Source organism: Chrysemys picta, chromosome 10, assembly GCF_011386835.1.
Source record: "Chrysemys picta bellii isolate R12L10 chromosome 10, ASM1138683v2, whole genome shotgun sequence".
Lineage (NCBI taxonomy): Eukaryota > Metazoa > Chordata > Testudines > Emydidae > Chrysemys > Chrysemys picta.
This window is the reverse complement of record NC_088800.1, coordinates 58048721-58065138: the sequence shown is the minus strand read 5'-3', so window position 1 is coordinate 58065138 and position 16418 is coordinate 58048721. Positions and strand designations below refer to the sequence as shown.

The following is a 16418-nucleotide window of genomic DNA, read 5'->3' as shown; positions in this document are numbered from 1 at the left end:
GATTACCAAGTCCTGCAGGATGTTTTAGAACATCTTATAGCAGTGCTCCCACCCAGCACGCTCATTCTTTCCCTTAGTAGGGCACCTCCAGTTCTTCCTCATTGTGTGTGCAGGGAGGGGTAGAGGTCTCAGAACCACGGTGGGCTGCAGTTCTGGTTCACTGCTCCTAAATAACTCACAATATTATAATCCTAGCAGCCGGGTCCTTGCCGCATGGAAACTGGCAAGGTTACAGTCTCCATGGGCACTGAGCACTAGAACCCAAGCTGCTACCTTTCTAAATGACCTTGGGAAGGCTGCTGAGGCAGCCTTAACTGGTGAGGGAAGTTAAGGAGGAAGTTCCCAGCAGTGGCATCCTAGCTGGCACTAGAATCATGCACCAGTGACAGAGTTGGGCTGCCAGGAGCAGCGCCATGAATTGGTCCTAGAATGATGATCACCAAGCAGAGGAATGTGAAGCAGTGACAGGCGTTTATTTGATGTATCTATTGTGTGCATCTCAACCTCAGGAGTTAGTCCAGCATCACCCATAAAACAGGGACCGACTGCCAGCCAAATGAATACCCTGGGTCCCATGCTATATGTATACATCTGTACTTGCTCATATATAGTATCCAAGGGGTTTAATGTAAAAAAACGCCTGGCCAGCTGATCTCCATCATGTGCTTTTTATTTATAATCATGAGTCTTCCTGGATTCAGAGATGAAATTAGAAAGATTTATGAACATACAAGTCAGTGGGAAACCCCAGAGGACATTGTTTGGAATGTTAATTGAACTGCCCCCCAACACCCTCCCTTCGTGTTCCCTATGAGCCACTAGTCAGTGAATAAACAGCTGGGCGGGAGAAGGCAGTCACAAGCACTGGAGCAGCTGACCAGCAGGAAGGGTGTGACGCTCCCTGTACTTGACTCTAATTAGCACACAAAGCACAGGGTTATAATGCACCAGGGAGTGGAGCCGCTCAGCTAGAAGTGCTGCTGAAATTGATAAATGTTCCAACCAAAGGGACTCCTGTATTTCCAGCAAGCCCTGCTGCTAGCTGGGTTTGAGAGCAAACTGCTGGGCAGAAAGGGGGTCTGCTCCAGCTGCCACTGAAGTCAATGGTCTTACTGAGCACAGGATCGAGCCCACAGAGAGAAGAGGCCTTTTCTTCTGTGTGTGTCACTCACCTCTGAGCCAAAGCGAGTGCAAAAGGGGCTGGGGAAGATGAAGCTGTGTACCTCGTGGGCCTTCGCTTTTAGATACACTCGCTCGGCAGAGTGCAATACCACTGCAATGCAGCGATTATGCCATATGGAATAAGGCTCTGCAGGGGTGGTCACAGGCCCATGGGTGCGTACGTAAAGACTGTACGGTGATGAAGGAAAACGTGCAGACTGAATAGAAGCACAGGTCCATGTGAAGTCCCATGTGCTCTCTGAACACTGCTTATTTAGAGGGCTTCATGGAGGAGTCAGAAGCGGCTCTCCTGCCCAGAGCACGGCTGTCTCTGGGACTCTGGCTGCCCTTCGCAGTGCCAGGCAAGCTCCTGTCTAAACTTAGTCCAGTGGCTAAGAGGCCTGTTCCTGAATGCCATGCTCAGGATGTTCCTGAGTACCAGAGAGGGGCGGGGGTGGCAGAGGCCAGGCACGGACAGGCCCTTTGTTTGGAGCTGGAGTGCTCAGGCCCCCTCACTATCCGTGGCTTCCAAGCTACTGACCGAGTTACTCTCTCATTTGGCTTGTCCTGCTGCAGGGAGTCAGTGTCTCAGACAGTGGAGAGGCTGACTTAACCTGGCCCTGCGATACACCTCCCCAGAGGGAGACGGTGGTGAGTTCTAACCCCTCCCCTACCTGCTGAACAAAGCGGTGTTTGTGGTAGTGTCTCAGGGAGCTGGACAGGGTCACTGGCTAATGGGTTGTGTTTGCTGGCTCCGTAGGACTCCGCAGAAGGCCACTGACCATGCACTACATCCACCGAGTTCTGTGTAAAACCAGCTATGCAGAAAAGAAATGACTCTGGGCTTTCCTGAGCTCACTGAACTAGAGCCCAGTGCCCTTGGCTAGGGACTGGTCTGGCCATTACAGACACAGTGAGCTGGGCTCTCCGAGCATCAGGCCTGCACCAGCACTACCCTAGTTCAGTGGTGTTCTGCAGAACTCTGTCTTCCTTCTGCTGGATCAATGGAGACAACAGCATGTAAGTGCACAAGATGTGCTTCCTCCCCTGAGCCTGTTCTCCTTCAACTGGTCATATGGAGAGTTCTCTTGACTATCGGGGACTGTGCAGGTAGCAATTTAACTCCGTAGAGCCCCCATTGACCCAGGCCAAAAGGACCCACGAGCCTGTGTGAATGGGGGCTCTATAGGAAAGTGCTGCCAAGACATTTGCCTCCGCTGTCTTCAGCTAAGCCAGGATGGGCTTTCAGGGGAGCTGTTCCTTCCCTTATGATCAGTTCTGGTCTGGGCCATGTTCCTTTCCACACTCTGGAAGTATCAGATGACGGGTGCCAGTGAGGGACAAAGCAAGGGATGTTTTCAGAGACCTGGAAGAGTCCCTGGGGCCACTGTTTTAATTGGTGACTACACACACAGGAGTTGCTTTTCAGGACCGGCCCAATGGCCCATCTAGTTGCAATCCCTGATGCCAGTAGTGGCCTTGAAAGGTATAAACTCCCTGTTATGTACAGTACTGTACCACAAGGGGGCAGACTTCCTCTGCTGACCCTAGGCTGATGAGCAACTTCTACCCTGCAGTTTGAGGACCAGTGGGTCTAATTGTACAATGTGAGTTTGCTGTAGATGCTATTCTTAGTCAGCGTCATAGGAGTTCCTTTTAATCTTCATCCTTTGTGCACAGAGAAGGAAGAACAAGTGCTGGAGCCAGTGCAGCACAGCTATGTGAGGCCAGGGCCCCACCAGGCCAGCACTCAAAATTAACACAGAATTCGATCTGCAGTTGATTGCTGCATAGCAGAAAGAAGCAAGCAAAGAAGAGTCTTTTTGCCATTGGCTCCAGAATCAGTCTGTCCAAGGGAGGAGGCGGGGCTATGGCTCCATGGCCTTGTTGTCAATGCCCACTTTCTTTCTGGGGACCTAATTGTGGTTTAAAAAAAAAGGGTGAAAAGGAAGAACATGTCTACATTCTAGTTATCACGTGATGGGAGCAGGATTCATTTCCCAGGTTGTGCCCACACTTATAGTTTGAACCCAGTTTTGCTTGCTTGGGCCTAGAAACTATGATCAGGAACAGGGATTTCTTGTCTGAGAACCATTTGACGGGAGGTGGTGTCTGCTCAGTCTTTATGGTCCCCCATCACCATATCGTGTCTGCACATCTCCTAGTCCTTAATGCATTACAGCTCCCGTGGGGTGTAGGGAAGTGTCCCCATTTTGCAAGTGGGGAACCGAGGCACACAGAGACTAAGTGACTTGCCCAGGAATGGAACTTGTGTCCCAGATCAACCCCTTAAACACAAGGCCACCTTCCCTTCTGTTCACATCTTACTGTGAAAAGCGCAGGTCACAGAAAGAAATTCCTTCCCACCCCAGTCAGAGGAAGCTGCAGGATTCATGCCAGCAACTGCCGTGGTTAGACAGGGCTTTCATAGAATATCAGGGTTGGAAGGGACATCAGGAGGTCATCTAGTTCAACACCCTGCTCAAAGCAGGACCAATTCCCAACTAAATCATCCAGCCAGGGCTTTGTTAAGCCTGACCGTAAAAACCTCTAAGGATGGAGATTCCACCACCTCCCTAGGTAATCCATTCCAATGCTTCACCACCCTCCTAGTGAAATAGTGTTTCCTAATATCCAACCTAGACCTCCCCCATTACTTGAGACTATTACTCCTTGTTCTGTCATCTGGTACCACTGAGAACAGTCTAGATCAGGGGTAGGCAACCTATGGCACACGTGCTGAAGGCAGCACGCGAGCTGATTTTCAGTGGCACTCACACTGCCCGGGTCCTGGCCACCGGTCCAGGGGGTTCTGCATTTTAATTTAATTTTAAATGAAGTTTCTTAAACATTTTGAAACCTTATTTACTTTACATACAATAGTTTAGTTATATATTATAGACTTATAGAAAGAGACCTTCTAAAAAGGTTAAAATGTATTACTGGCACACACAACCTTAAATTAGAGTGAATAAATGAAGACTCAGCACACCACTTCTGAAAAGTTGCCGACCCCTGGTCTAGATTCATCCTCTTTGGAACCCCCTTTCAGGTAGTTGAAAGCAGCTATCAAAACCCCCTCAGTCTTCTCTTCTGCAGACTAAACAATCCCAGTTCCCTCGGCCTCTCCTCATAAGTCATGTGCTCCAGCCCCCTAATCATTTTCGTTGCCCTCCGCTGGACTCTTTCCAATTTTTCCACATTCTTCTTGTAGTGTGGGGCCCCAAACTGGACACAGTACTCTAGCTGAGGCCTCACCAATGTCAAATAGAGGGGAATGATCATGTCCCTCGATCTGCTGGCAATGCCCCTACTTATACAGCCCAAAATGCCGTTAGCCTTCTTGGCAACAAGGGTACACTGTTGACTCATATCCAGCCAAAAGGTGAAGAACCCCCAGGCACCTCTTTATAACCCAAGTCCACCACGTAGCACAGATGGGACAGAGCCATGTAACACGCCAAGGCTGTAGCATGACTCAGTCCTGTCTGTGCCTCAAGACTGAGCTGTGTTTTAACCATGGGGGGACCCGCTCCTCCCCAGCCTGACTGAGGTTTGCTGGGGGGAAGGCTAATTGAACATGCAACACTTCCAATCCAGGAGAGCCGAGGAGGTTTGTGAGGAGCCAAGCCCTGCCTCTCTGCTGTAACCTGTGGGACAGCTGGCTGCCTGAGTCCAGTGCCAGAACGCCAGGCAGGGGATCAGACTCCTCTAGAGACAAACTTTTTTTTTTTTTTTTACCTTCTTGTGTGATTCCCGGGAGTCGCAGCAGCAGCAGCAGCAGCAGCAATGGATCAGAGCCAGGAGAACCATCAACAGCACAGTACCTGGGGGAGAATCAAGCAATCACGTCCACTTAAGTTCCCTTCCCAGGCTGCTAGCACCAGGGCACCAGCCGTGACTGCTCCTTCTAGAGAGTCAATCGGGCCTGTGTCTCACAGTCCTTCTCCAAGCCTCTGGCAGGATCAAATGTACATGCCCATTGCAGGTGCCCTTCCTGGACTGATGCAATACTCGGAGCAATAGCACGAATGCCTCTTCCATACGCCTCGCTGACCCTTGCATGCTCCCTAGTGCTGCTGAGTCACCCAGCTGGCAGCATGCCATGTGTACAGCAGCTGCTGAATTGTGAGCCCTAAGCATAGTTAAAGCCACTGCGCATTGCTAGAGACAGGAGATGTGGAATCCTTGGACTCCAGATCACTAACCAAGGCAGTTGTCATCTCCAGGGTTCCGCAACCCCCAACAGTAAGTATGGAGGACCGGGAAAACAGCCATTGGCAGAGAGGGCTAGGCGTGAATCCAACATCTCAAGGAGCCAGGTACAGCCTGACCTACACACACAGCTACACCAGTTTAGTTAAGCTCCTGTGTGGACACTCTTATTGGGGTCCAAGAGGTGGCTTGTTTCTGTTTACCTTAAACCAGTTCCTAACTGATGTAAACTAACCTGAACCAAATCCGGTTTAAACCAAATTAAGAGTGTCCATCCAGCCTTTTACATCTGTTTAATTAAACTGGTTTAAACTGGAACCTAAAAGATGAAACTGCTGATATAAACAAGTTCTGTGAGGTTAGGCCCTCAGGCAATAATTCCCACCCATTCCTCCCAGAGCAGACCATTGGGGAGCCCTTTGCAAACCAATGATCTGATCTGGTGCTGCCTGGATGCAGCCTCCTGGAGGAGGCTGGGATGGCAGCTATCTCACACCTCTCCCGCAGGTTTGTGTTGACCTATTTCCTGTTTTAGGGTTTTGATCACCTAGACCCCAAGTCTTCATTGTGTTTGCCTGGGTTCCACGTCCTTCAAACTCATTCATCTGTCCATCTGCACAAAGCACAGCCTGCATGATTGAAGGTGTGGGCGCATGGCATGCGCTGAGTTCCCCAGCTCTACTAATGACATACATCATGGCCTTTGGGTGAATCTCATGGCCGTATGTCCAAGCATTATTGCTCAGAGGGAAACAGCATAAGGAAATGATGCATAGAGATTTAATTCATTCTTAGCAACAGCACTGTCCCTCTGTGACCCCTGCCCCACAGCCTCATCCTCTGTGTTATAGCCATGCTAGCAAAAGCCATAAGCAGGATAATCCCTAGCACGGTTTCTCTGGCCATACTCACAGGCCTTTTAGTTTTGCTGAGAATCATGCAATAAGCCATCCCTGTGATAGCTTCGCACTATGGCTCAATGAGGTGGGGGAGGGGGAATTTCTGTCTACACTGGACAGAGAAAAAAACATGCTAGGAGGAATAGGTTTAGACACAGCTATTGGCTGGCCAAGTGGTCATCTGGAGCATCTCCACTGCTGTCTCCCTCCTGTCACTCCTCCCCTTTCTAGCCCTGAATGGTTCATCAGTACCTAGGAGTAATGCAGGTGTCAGCAGTGGGTATGTAGTTGTATGCGTTGTTACACAGTCACATACACGCTGAGGCTTTTCGCATCATGTCGGTCCTCTCTGTGCTAGAAGGTACTATGCTGGGACCTGTAACGTGGTCGGGGCTAAAATACAGCTTGGACTTGGGATCAACACTTGTTCTAACTGCATTCTTGAATGATGCTACGCAGATGGACTTGCCTGAACTGTAGTTTGTTGGCTGCCATCTTGGCCAACATCTCAGGGACTGAACTGGTGACCTGCAGCAAGCTGCTGCACCTTGAGTTAAAGGTTCCTAACTGTGCTGTAACAGACTCACCTCCTCTGCTGACTGGCTCAACGGGACCTGTGACAAACGCTCACCAGGGGTTACAGCAGCACAGTTTGGCCAATGTTTTAAAAACTGGTTCCCTTCTGTCTATTCCCCAGCACAGACCATGTTTTAACTCAGTCTGGTGGCCGGATCCCCAGATACAGCGCTTCGTTTGGTGGAGATATGAACTTTTTATTGTAATAAGCAGATGATGACCCAATGGCTGGAAGCTAAAGTGAGACAAATTCAGACTAGAAATAAGATGCAGATTTTTAACCATAAGGGTGATGAGCCATTGGGACAACTTCCCTAGGGATGTGGTGGATTCTCCCTCATGCAAGTCTTTAAATCAACAGTGCGGGTCTTTCTAACAGATCTCTCTAGCTCAAACAGAAGTAGAGGTCTCTGGCTGTGATCTACAGGAGATCAGATTGGATGATCTAATGGTTCCTTCTGACCTTCAAGTGGATGGACTGTCTTACTGTTTGTACAGTGGTAGCACCTATGCCCCCTAGTTCAGTTGTGCTAGATGGTGCACACGTTACAGACCATCTTTGCCCCCAAAGACTGGAATTTGCTGGAGGCGCCTACTGCAGTAACTCCAGCTGCTTGTGCCCAGCATCACAAGTTTAGAACAACCCTACAGACACTGCACAGATAAGGGTTGGATGGAGGGGCTGGGTTTGCAGCACACCCACAAGTATCTTGTCTGCCCTGTGTGGGAATAGAGACAGCCCCAGGCCATGGGCTCCTAATCCTATGCCCGTTGCTTGGCCCCACACTTACCAATGAAGATGAAGAAGATGGCGAAGGCAGCAATGTCCCAGTCTGACTGGAACATCTGTTTGGTTGCCAGTCTGCTCAGGACATCATTGATCTGGTTGTTGAACTCCTCTCCCAAGTTTTGCCCTTCAGATCCCATTTTTGGTTCCTTTTAGAGTTTCCCCTGTGGTCTGATCTACAGAGGAAGAGAGGGAGGATTGGTGCTGCTAATAACCGCTTCACCCCAGCTGAATGGCATTCCCATCCCCAAATGCTGGAATATCATTGAGAGACACGATTGCCTTGTCCTGAGCTTTGGCTGTGCTGGGCTTTACCCATATTGGTTGCTGGTTCCCTCTGAAACAGGGGGCCATAGGTGCTGCGTACAAGATGACTGCAGCAGTTCAGGCTTGCTTCCCTGCCCCACAGGCCACTGATCCTACTGCTCCAGGGCAGGAAGAGACCAGTGCATTCTGCTTGTGGAGTTCCAGCCCCCAGAGTGGGGAGAGGAGGGTCTGACCCAGTCTGCAGCGGGGTAACCAGGGTGAAGTGGTGCTGGGTGGCCACAAAGGGTTAACAAGTAACAGATCACAGCAGAAGTTGTGGAATGTCTGAGGCCTTGGCCACACAAGAAAGTTGCACCATAACCTGCCTAGAAGCAGACTGTCAGGCTGGTGTGACACCCCCTCCCCACACCCAGGACACTCTTGTTGCAGTTTAACAATGTCTAGCCATCCCTTTATCATGCGTGGGTTAGAATGTCCCAGGAGGAGCCAGCTATGAATTTGCTGTGTGACCTTACACAAGTCACTTGTCTTTTTGTGCCTCGGGTTCCCCATCTGTAAAACCAGCTTGCTCTGGAAGACACACAGATGCCGCAGTGACGAACGTGTTCTAAGAACCTGCACAGAACAGCCTGGAGAAACTTCAGTGCTGTTTACCAAATGCCTGATTGTTCCCTCCAGCCTGCCAGAGCTGGGAGCACAACACAACATTTCAGACAATACCAGTCGTGCCAGTTAAAGATGCAGGAGCAAAAAGTAAACAAACTCTTGTAACTTTGCAAGGCCTGAGTAAAGCTGAGCCCAGCTGGAGCTCACAGGGTAGTCACTCCTTTGGCTGCACGTAGGCTAAGGAGCCTGGAGGGAATTTCTCACACACTCTCCATTATGATGTTTGCAGCAGCATGGGAGCAGTGTGCTAGAGACCCAGGCAGCCTGCAGCATGAGAAACAAAGATGCAGTCATTCATATTTCCCAATCTGAACCAAAAAGCTGGCGATTCTGCATCCTGGAAACTGCCCCTATTGCGAAACTGAAATACTATCAATTCCATAGCGCTGGGCCGATCCCCTGCAGTACCTGTGTTCAGGGCCGGTGCAAGGAAGTTTCGCACCCTAGGTGAAACTTCCACCTTGAGCCACCCCCCCCACCCCCCGCGGCAGCTAACCACGCCCCCCCCCCCCCCCCCGCAGCAGCTACCCCCCCTCTGCAGCTAACCCCGCCCGGGGAGCCCCCCTCCACAGCAGCTAACCCTGCCCACTGCCGCCACTCCCCCCCACCGGGGGAGCCCCCCCTGCGGCAGCTAACCCCGCCCGGGGAGCCTGCCCCAGCACACCTCTGCTCCGCCTCCTCTGCTGAGCACGCCAGCACCGCTCTAATTCTCTTCCCCTCCCAGGCTTGCGGCGCCGATTGGAGGAGACTTAGAGCGGGGACTGTGTGCTCAGCGGAGGAGGCAGAGTGGAGGTGATCTGGGGCGGGGAGCAGTTCCCCTGTGCGTCCCCCCCCCCGTTACTGCGGGCGGCCCTCCCTGCGCCCCAGCTCACCTCCACTCCACCTCCTCGCCTGAGCGGGCTTTTAGGCGCCCTCAACCACTAGGCGCCCTAGGCGGCCACCTAGTTTGCCTAGTGGTTGCACCGGCCCTGACGTGTTATCACTCTAAGGGGGTGTGGAAGGGTGAGGGATAGAAGCAAGGAATCCTCCTGTGCTCTGCCACTGCCATGCAGGGAAAGCCACATGGTGCAATTTGGGAAACCTGCCCAGATTTCTTAGGGATACCCCAGCAAGTCTCAGGCTGGGTCTACACTACCCGCCTGAATCGGCGGGTAGAAATCGACCTCTCAGGGATCGATTTATCGCGTCCCGTCGGGATGCGACAATCGATCCCCGAATCGACGCTCTTACTCCACCAGCGGAGGTGGGAGTAAGCGCCGTCGACGGGAAGCCACAGAGGTCGATTTTGCAGCCGTCCCTACAGCGGGGTAAGTCGGCTGCGATACGTCGAATTCAGCTACGCTATTCGCGTAGCTGAATTTGCGTATCTTAAATCGACCCCCCCCCTGTAGTGTAGATGTAGCCTCAGACAAGCCCTTGTAGTTCCCAAGGCTGCAGCCTGACACCAGAGCTGCATTCTCTCTAGTGGGAGACATGACCTGCTACTGCTAGAAACACTCACACCAAATAGCAAACCACCCCTTGTGGGCCAGGGCAGTCCCTGTTCCATTTACTGACTGACCTACAATGTATTGCAGGGAAAGAAACCATTTTCACATCACCAACTCATGAAAGTCTCCTGCTCTGTCCTTTATCAGGGATCTGTCCTGAGCCAGAGGGGGGAAATCCAGAGATAACAAAGCTTAAAGGGGTATGGTGCCCTCTGGAAACTATGGATAGTAGAGGGGGAAGGCTGGAAAGCAGAACAGTAGTGCTGGCCTAGTGATTAAATACTGAACTGAGGCTCTGCCACAGCCTCCCTATGTGACCTTGGGCAAGTCACTAGCTCGGTCTGTGCCTCAGTTTCCCCACTTGTAAAAAGAGGTCAATACTGACCTATTACCCAGGGATGATGTGGGGTGTTCCGATACTACGGTGATGTGGGTGTGCATATATGTAGTTACTGTGAATGTTTCCTCTCTTACATGGGCCCCAGTCAGACACAGTGTTAAAGCCACACGCTTTAAGTGCATGGACATGGCTGAGAAAAATGGCAGCTCCCCCATCCCAGGGCAATGCCTTAAGGTAGCAGAATGTCAGTGATGGGGGAAGGAAGGTTAGTTCCTAGTTGCCTATGGCAGCAAACCCCCTGCAGCCTGGCTCGCTGCTTCCAGTTCAGACTGAACAGCCTGCTGAATGTAGGGACAGGACCTGACTGCAGACTTTCCTCCAAACTAGCAGCTGTGGCCAATTTCCCACAGCTCCTGAGAGCTGCCGGCCAGGGGCTCTCCATGCCTCATCCTTTCCCTTGCAAAGCCAGCCTTGATTGAAAACAGGCTCGCAGGTTTTGGCACCCCTCATCCAGCTTGTCACGTCGATTACTTGGCGAGGGCAGAGGTACTAAGATTCCATAGCACGCCTCAATCCACAGCAGAGCACCCATCAATAACGGAGGGAGGGTGCCACAAAGCCTTCCCATGACAGTCAGCATCACTCAGTGGGGAAATATGGCCGCCATCAGGCTCACTGTTATTTCTGCCTTTTGTTTCTCTTCCCTTCCCCTTTCTCTCCCTCTCTCGCTTCCCTGTCTTTGTGTCTCTCCTCCTCTGCACTCCTCTTCTAGCCATAACATCCAATTCCCCCAGCGCCTTGAGCTTCCCTTCCACTCCTTCCCCTTTTCCAGCTGCTACAATGATCAGCAGTGAATTAGCAAATACTGACATGTGAAGTGTCATCATTACGCTCCAGAGCTAACACCAGACATGCTGATGACAAAAACATACCCCTGCTGTAGGTGAAACTGAGACATTGCTTCAGGCTGCTTTCAGACTCAGGAAGACAGCACTGCATCAGTTCACCGCTGCCTCATTGTCTGCACGGTGAATGTTACAACCAGGAGGGCTAGAATACCTTTTATATGTCTATAAATGGAAGCTGAATCTGGACTATGCTCTGCTGCCCCAGGGACACGTCCGAAAGGCCAGATCTGGCCTGAGTGTTTGAAGTCACTGCCCTAGTCACTTTCAGATGGTGATGAGTGCTAAGAGGCACCAGAAATAAACCCGGCACAAAGTGCATTCCAGATCACGTGCAGCTGCTGAAAGCCAGAGGCCCTATGTGCCGGTGACAAATACATATGCCTGCGCCAAGTGAAACTGCTTCTGGCATTGCCCAGCTGCTGTGAGGCTCAAAGTACAAGCAGAGTGGGGTTCTATCCTCCCTGCTGAAAGCTTGCTGGGTAGCACTTGCTTCCCCTTCTAGCACTGTTGCATGGAGCTGCCGTGAGAGAGATCCAGCGCTCCACTCCAGAGGAGGCTGCATTTCAGCATAGGGGAAGTGACTGTTCTCTCTGTATGCTGATGAGCCTGGGGGAGCTGCGTGAGCCCTCTGTTAGCAGTTCCAGCCTTTGGTTCCATGAAGGAGAAGCTCAGCTTGCAGGTACAAATATAATTTGGTCTCTAGCCCTTTTTCCTTGGGAAGCTCCTTGAAAACATGACTGACTGTGATGGCAGAAAGGAAACAGGAGCTGGGCTCTGCTTCCACAGCCAGCAACCGAGCAGAGAGGAGTGGGGGAATCTAAAGATCCCCCATATACACACACAGTTTGGGGTGGTCTCCCCAGAACCATTTCATTGGCCCTTCCCTCAGCCCGGCCCTGTCTGCAGCAGGGGGTGGTGGGCAGCAATCAGGTTTGCAGGCAGGGGGGTAGTTGGTTCTCAGGCCCAGCCAAAGACCCCAGGCCAGCCCTGCTTAGCAGCATTTCCAGGCCTCTGGGAGGCTGGGATCAAGCAGCTGCTGCTCTCACTGCATTACCATTGTGACCGCAGGGGGTCGCTCCTCCTTGTCCCCAGCCAGCCTCACTGGCAGCGCGTAAGGGACGCCCTGCCGAGTTCTTCCATCTCCCTTCCCGGGGCTGTTCCAGCAGGGGCTGCTGGGCTCCAGCTCCTGCAGCTGGGAGTCCTGTAGGCACTGCTGCCACCTCTCTCCCCACGCACTGCCAGGCTGGGGCGTCACAAGCCAGAATGACGAGGGAGCCTGGAGACCTGCTCCTCCTGCCAAGGGAGACCTCCCATCCCTGGGGAGACCACCAGTCAGGGGAGACCTGCCTGCCAAAAGAGCACCGGTTCCCTAACCAGCCAACCACCCAGGCCCCCCATGAGAGGGGATGTACTTCCCGCCTGGCCACGGGGTGGCCCACCTGCCACAACCACTGTATGAGGCCTAGCTGCCAGGGCACGGAGCCAGATCTCTGTGGGAAGCAGAGGATGGACCAGGAGGGTCTGAGCGGCTCCACTTATGTGCACCCAGCTAGCCAGCCTGGCACATTTTTGGATGTGGCCCTTACTTGTGGGCACGTCAGGGCTGGGGCTCCTGACCCGAAGGCCTACGCCAGCAGAACCTCCTTGGAGCGGTGAGATCCTGCCAGGGGTTCCTAACTCCCCAGGGACAGAGCGCCGTACAGCTCTGGAGCACCCTGCAATCCCACCACGCTCTGAGGCTCTGGCCATTGCAACCCCCGGCACTTCCTCCCCGCTGGGCCCTGCAGTGGCTTCCACAGAGAGAACCCCCTGGAATAGGTTCCCTCATTTCCTTTAGCAGCCCCAGCCCTCTCAGCGCCCGCCCTCGTACCAGCCTTGACCCTATCCCTGGGCGCACCACCACAGCCTCTTGGGTGGCCCTGGCCCTTGCCCCCGGGGATCTGCAACCCCAGAGTGGGCTGTGGGAGCTGGCTCCTGGTGAGCAGAGAGCTCCCAGAACGAGGAAGTAACTTCAGTTCCCCAAACTCGCCTCTGAGACAGACCCAGAACTGCAGCCCTGGCTGAGCAGCACAACCCCCGGGGCGCAAATAACCCCCCTTCCCTGAAAGGGCAGCTTCCTGAGCGGAATGTTTACCTTGGGACCCTCTTCGAGCGCTTCTTCCAGCCGCTCTCCTCTCTGCAGCAAGCTGCGCTCCCTGGCCTCCACTTCCTGGTTCCTTCTGGTGCCAGCTGCACAAGGATGTTGATTGGCATCCACCTGAGTCCAAGGAGTGGCAGACACACCTCCAGCGTCCTCCCCCTTTGGGGAAGGAAAGGCTTGCGGGGGAGGGGGGTAGCGTAGACTGCTTGTTTTGCTTCGTCCTGGCAGCATCCACCTGCTGAGGGCTGCTGTTGGCAGAGCTTTCATGGAGATCCCTCTCTGCACCTTGCAACCGGGGTTGGCCCGGGGTTTCAGAAGCCCTTATACCATGGTTTGGGGAGCAGTGGCTTGTGGGTTGTTTGAAAACACCAGGCTCTGCTCTGTCAGACTGGGGCAGTGCCGGACTTGTAGCTTCCCATCCGTTGTAGATTGCCCTGGTTCAGCTGAGCTAAAGTCCTCATCCCACAGGCTGTGACCAACTGTTACAGCCGATGCTTGTAGGAGGCATGCGACAGCTGCTGTCTGAGGACACAAGGTGATGTATGGGCACTGCATGCTCACAGGGCTCCAAGCAATCAATGGCTTCTTGCACTAGTGTCCCATGGCCCCAGCCAGGCAAAGGGGGGGAAGATTTCCTGAGATTGTCCCTCTGCTGAAGCAGCGTCGCAGAAGTGGGATGTTATGGCCCAGAGTTAACAAGGCTGCAGGATGGAGGCCTCCCACTGCTAGGCTAGCTCATGGACAGCTCCATTCTCACTCATAACGCCACTTATTTCTCAGTCACTTTCTTCCCTTGCCCTGCAGCACAGCACCAAGCCTGGGACATCTGAAATGCTGCTTGCAGAGCGTGCTGTAGGCACCAAGCCCGCCACAGGGGTGAAGGTGGGAGGCCAGCGACAGAGAGCCCTGAGAGACACCAACAGAGAGGGACCTGGAAGAGGAGAAGCCAGGCAGGCAGAGGCAACCAAACTAAAAGAGGGGAACAATCAACAGGCTGCAGAGCGAGTTAGGGAGATGCGGACAGAGTCTGGGTCCCGGGCTCCACCCTGAAGAGGTCGCTGTGGACCTTGGGGAGCAGTCTAAGTGGGGTGGAGAGAGCGGAAGCCAGACTGGAGGGTCCCAGAGGGACATAACAGCACCGTCACTTAAGAAACCCATTAAAGGGAAGGAAAACAGCATGGGTGGGAGCTGCACCCTGGCTCTCCTCTATCTTGACAGGAAGGAAAGGGAGCCACAGAGCTGACCCCCCTCGTTGTCCTGGGCACAGGAGGAAGGAAGCAGTGATGCAAGGCTAGGATGGAGCAATGTCTGGCTCTTATGCATCCTCTGCCCCCCTTAACAGGAACTGCCCCACTGAGCAGCTCTCTGCCCCTCTCCCCGGGTGCTCTTGATGCCCTGACTTGCAGGCTCCCTGGAGGCCCGCACAGGTGGTAGCGCCCCAGGAGAACAGCTGGTCAGACTGGAGAGGCGCTGGAGCCGAGTGGACCCGGCCCGCAGTCAAATAGATGCAGGGCAGGCCGAGGCAGCTGATGGGTGTGGGCCGAGCTTTGGGGGTGTGACAGCTCATCAAGCGAGGCACATGGAAGTGCAGGGCATCCGTCACACCAGGCAGTCAGGCTGCTTCTTCAGGGGCCAAAATATGGGTTTAGCAGCGTAACTTCCAGACAGAACGGTTGTCCTGAGTCTCCAGCGGACTCGGCTGAATAACAAAAACATAGATTCACCCAGAGATGCAACTAAACAGTTGGCTTCTCCATGCTGCTGCTTGCAGGGGTGTGTTATTTGTGGGTAGCCAGGTGGCCAGTGGGCAGTTGAGAAAATATTTCTGAATTGCAGAGTTTTCACCGCGTTTTAAAATTCTTCCAGGAAAAAAAAAATCATCCCGGAAATATGTTGCTCTATTTGTCACCTAAAGTAGGGTGCTGGGTGGGCCAGTGGTTAGGTCACTCCTTTGGACTATAGGAGACTAAGGGTCAATTCCTGCTTTGCCACAGACTCTGAAACAGGGTGACTTTGGCCAAGTCCCTTGGTTGCTCTGTGCCTCAGTTTCCCCCTCTGTACAATGGGGATAATAGCAGTGCCCTACCTCAAAGTGGTGGCGTGAGGATAAATACATTAAAAATCATGACTGATGCTATGGTGATGGCCAGATCCGTACAAGAGGCAGAGCACCTCACATATGTTAATGAGTTGATTCTCAAATCCTTGTGAGGGAGCTTCCTATTAACCCCTCCCTCTTTTGCAGAAACGGAGGCACAGTGCAGGTAGGGGAGCTAGCCGAGGTGGAGCTGGGAACTGAAGCCAGGCAACTGAGGTGATGCAATGTCAGTGGCTGGAGAGGATTTGAAAGCTGTTGTAAAGGAAGCACATTTGGCAACGGGCGGGCTGTGGGGAGGTGACTGATGGTGCAACCCCTGGTGGGCACTGAGGCCAGCCTGGAGGAGGAGATTGCATTAACTTTGTTGGCAACAGGAAATTCTTCTCCGTTCTCAACTGCCCAGTCATTGCTGCACAGCTCCGAGGATTAATCCTGTCAAATTGGAAAGCAGGTGCACACGGCAGCGAAGTCCAGTGTGATGGGGATGGTTTGATGACCCACTTTCACAGGGCTGACAGGTACATGGCTCAGCCCTACTCCTGCCCCAGGCAGCTCAAGGGAACTCAGGTGATTCTGCAGCCATAAGGCCAGAAGGCAGGCCGTGAGAAAATGGAATTGGCTGGAGTGGGGCAGGCAGCCTCGGGAAGTCATTTCTCAGGTACACCGGCTACTGGAGAGATCAGCTAACCAGCTGTATGGATGTCACGCTGGCTGGGAAAAGCTAAGTGAGATTATTCCTGCATCATAGGCTTCCCAGTGTGAGAGAAAATGAATGAGAGAAGCAACAGATGGAAAGGAAATGGCCTGGAGTGGGAGGAGAGAGGCAAAGCCTTGATGACGGGGACAGCAGTTTGCAGATGGCCAGGGATTT

At 53.0% G+C, this 16418-nt stretch overlaps 2 protein-coding genes across 4 annotated transcripts in view; one reads left to right on the top strand and one right to left on the bottom strand.

The window, feature by feature from the left end:
• Window positions 1–652: 652 nt before the first annotated feature.
• SMIM22 (small integral membrane protein 22) lies at window positions 653–13584 on the bottom strand. Of its 3 annotated transcripts, none has more exons than XM_065558769.1 (4): window positions 13444–13584; window positions 7643–7814; window positions 4903–4988; window positions 653–3077 (listed from the first exon to the last, which is right to left on the bottom strand). In XM_065558769.1, the coding sequence occupies exons 2-4, from the start codon at window positions 7776–7778 to the stop codon at window positions 3030–3032; spliced, it is 270 nt and encodes an 89-aa protein (XP_065414841.1). In that variant the 5' UTR covers window positions 7779–7814; window positions 13444–13584; the 3' UTR covers window positions 653–3029. The 3 variants fall into 3 exon arrangements, with proteins under 3 accessions (XP_065414841.1, XP_065414843.1, XP_065414842.1); XM_065558771.1 differs by lacking the exon at window positions 13444–13584 and adding an exon at window positions 12364–12477; XM_065558770.1 differs by lacking the exon at window positions 13444–13584 and adding an exon at window positions 11334–11467.
• SEPTIN12 (septin 12) overlaps window positions 11751–16418 on the top strand; it is a 206035-nt gene continuing 201367 nt past the window's right edge. The window contains exon 1 of the mRNA XM_065558746.1: window positions 11751–11988. The gene's annotated coding sequence lies outside the window, so the exon portion shown is untranslated. The remainder of the gene's footprint in view (window positions 11989–16418) is intronic.

Excerpts from the sequence above, each read along its gene's own strand:
- SMIM22 (XM_065558769.1), bottom strand. The coding sequence starts at position 7,778 with ATGGGATCTGAAGGGCAAAACTTGGGAGAGGAGTTCAACAACCAGATC. Across the intron at positions 4,989-7,642 it reads CATCTTCTTCATCTTCATTG|GTACTGTGCTGTTGATGGTT; the intron begins GTAAGTGTGGGG and ends ATTCTCCCCCAG. Across the intron at positions 3,078-4,902 it reads CCCGGGAATCACACAAGAAG|GTCCCCAGAAAGAAAGTGGG; the intron begins GTAAAAAAAAAA and ends AACCACAATTAG.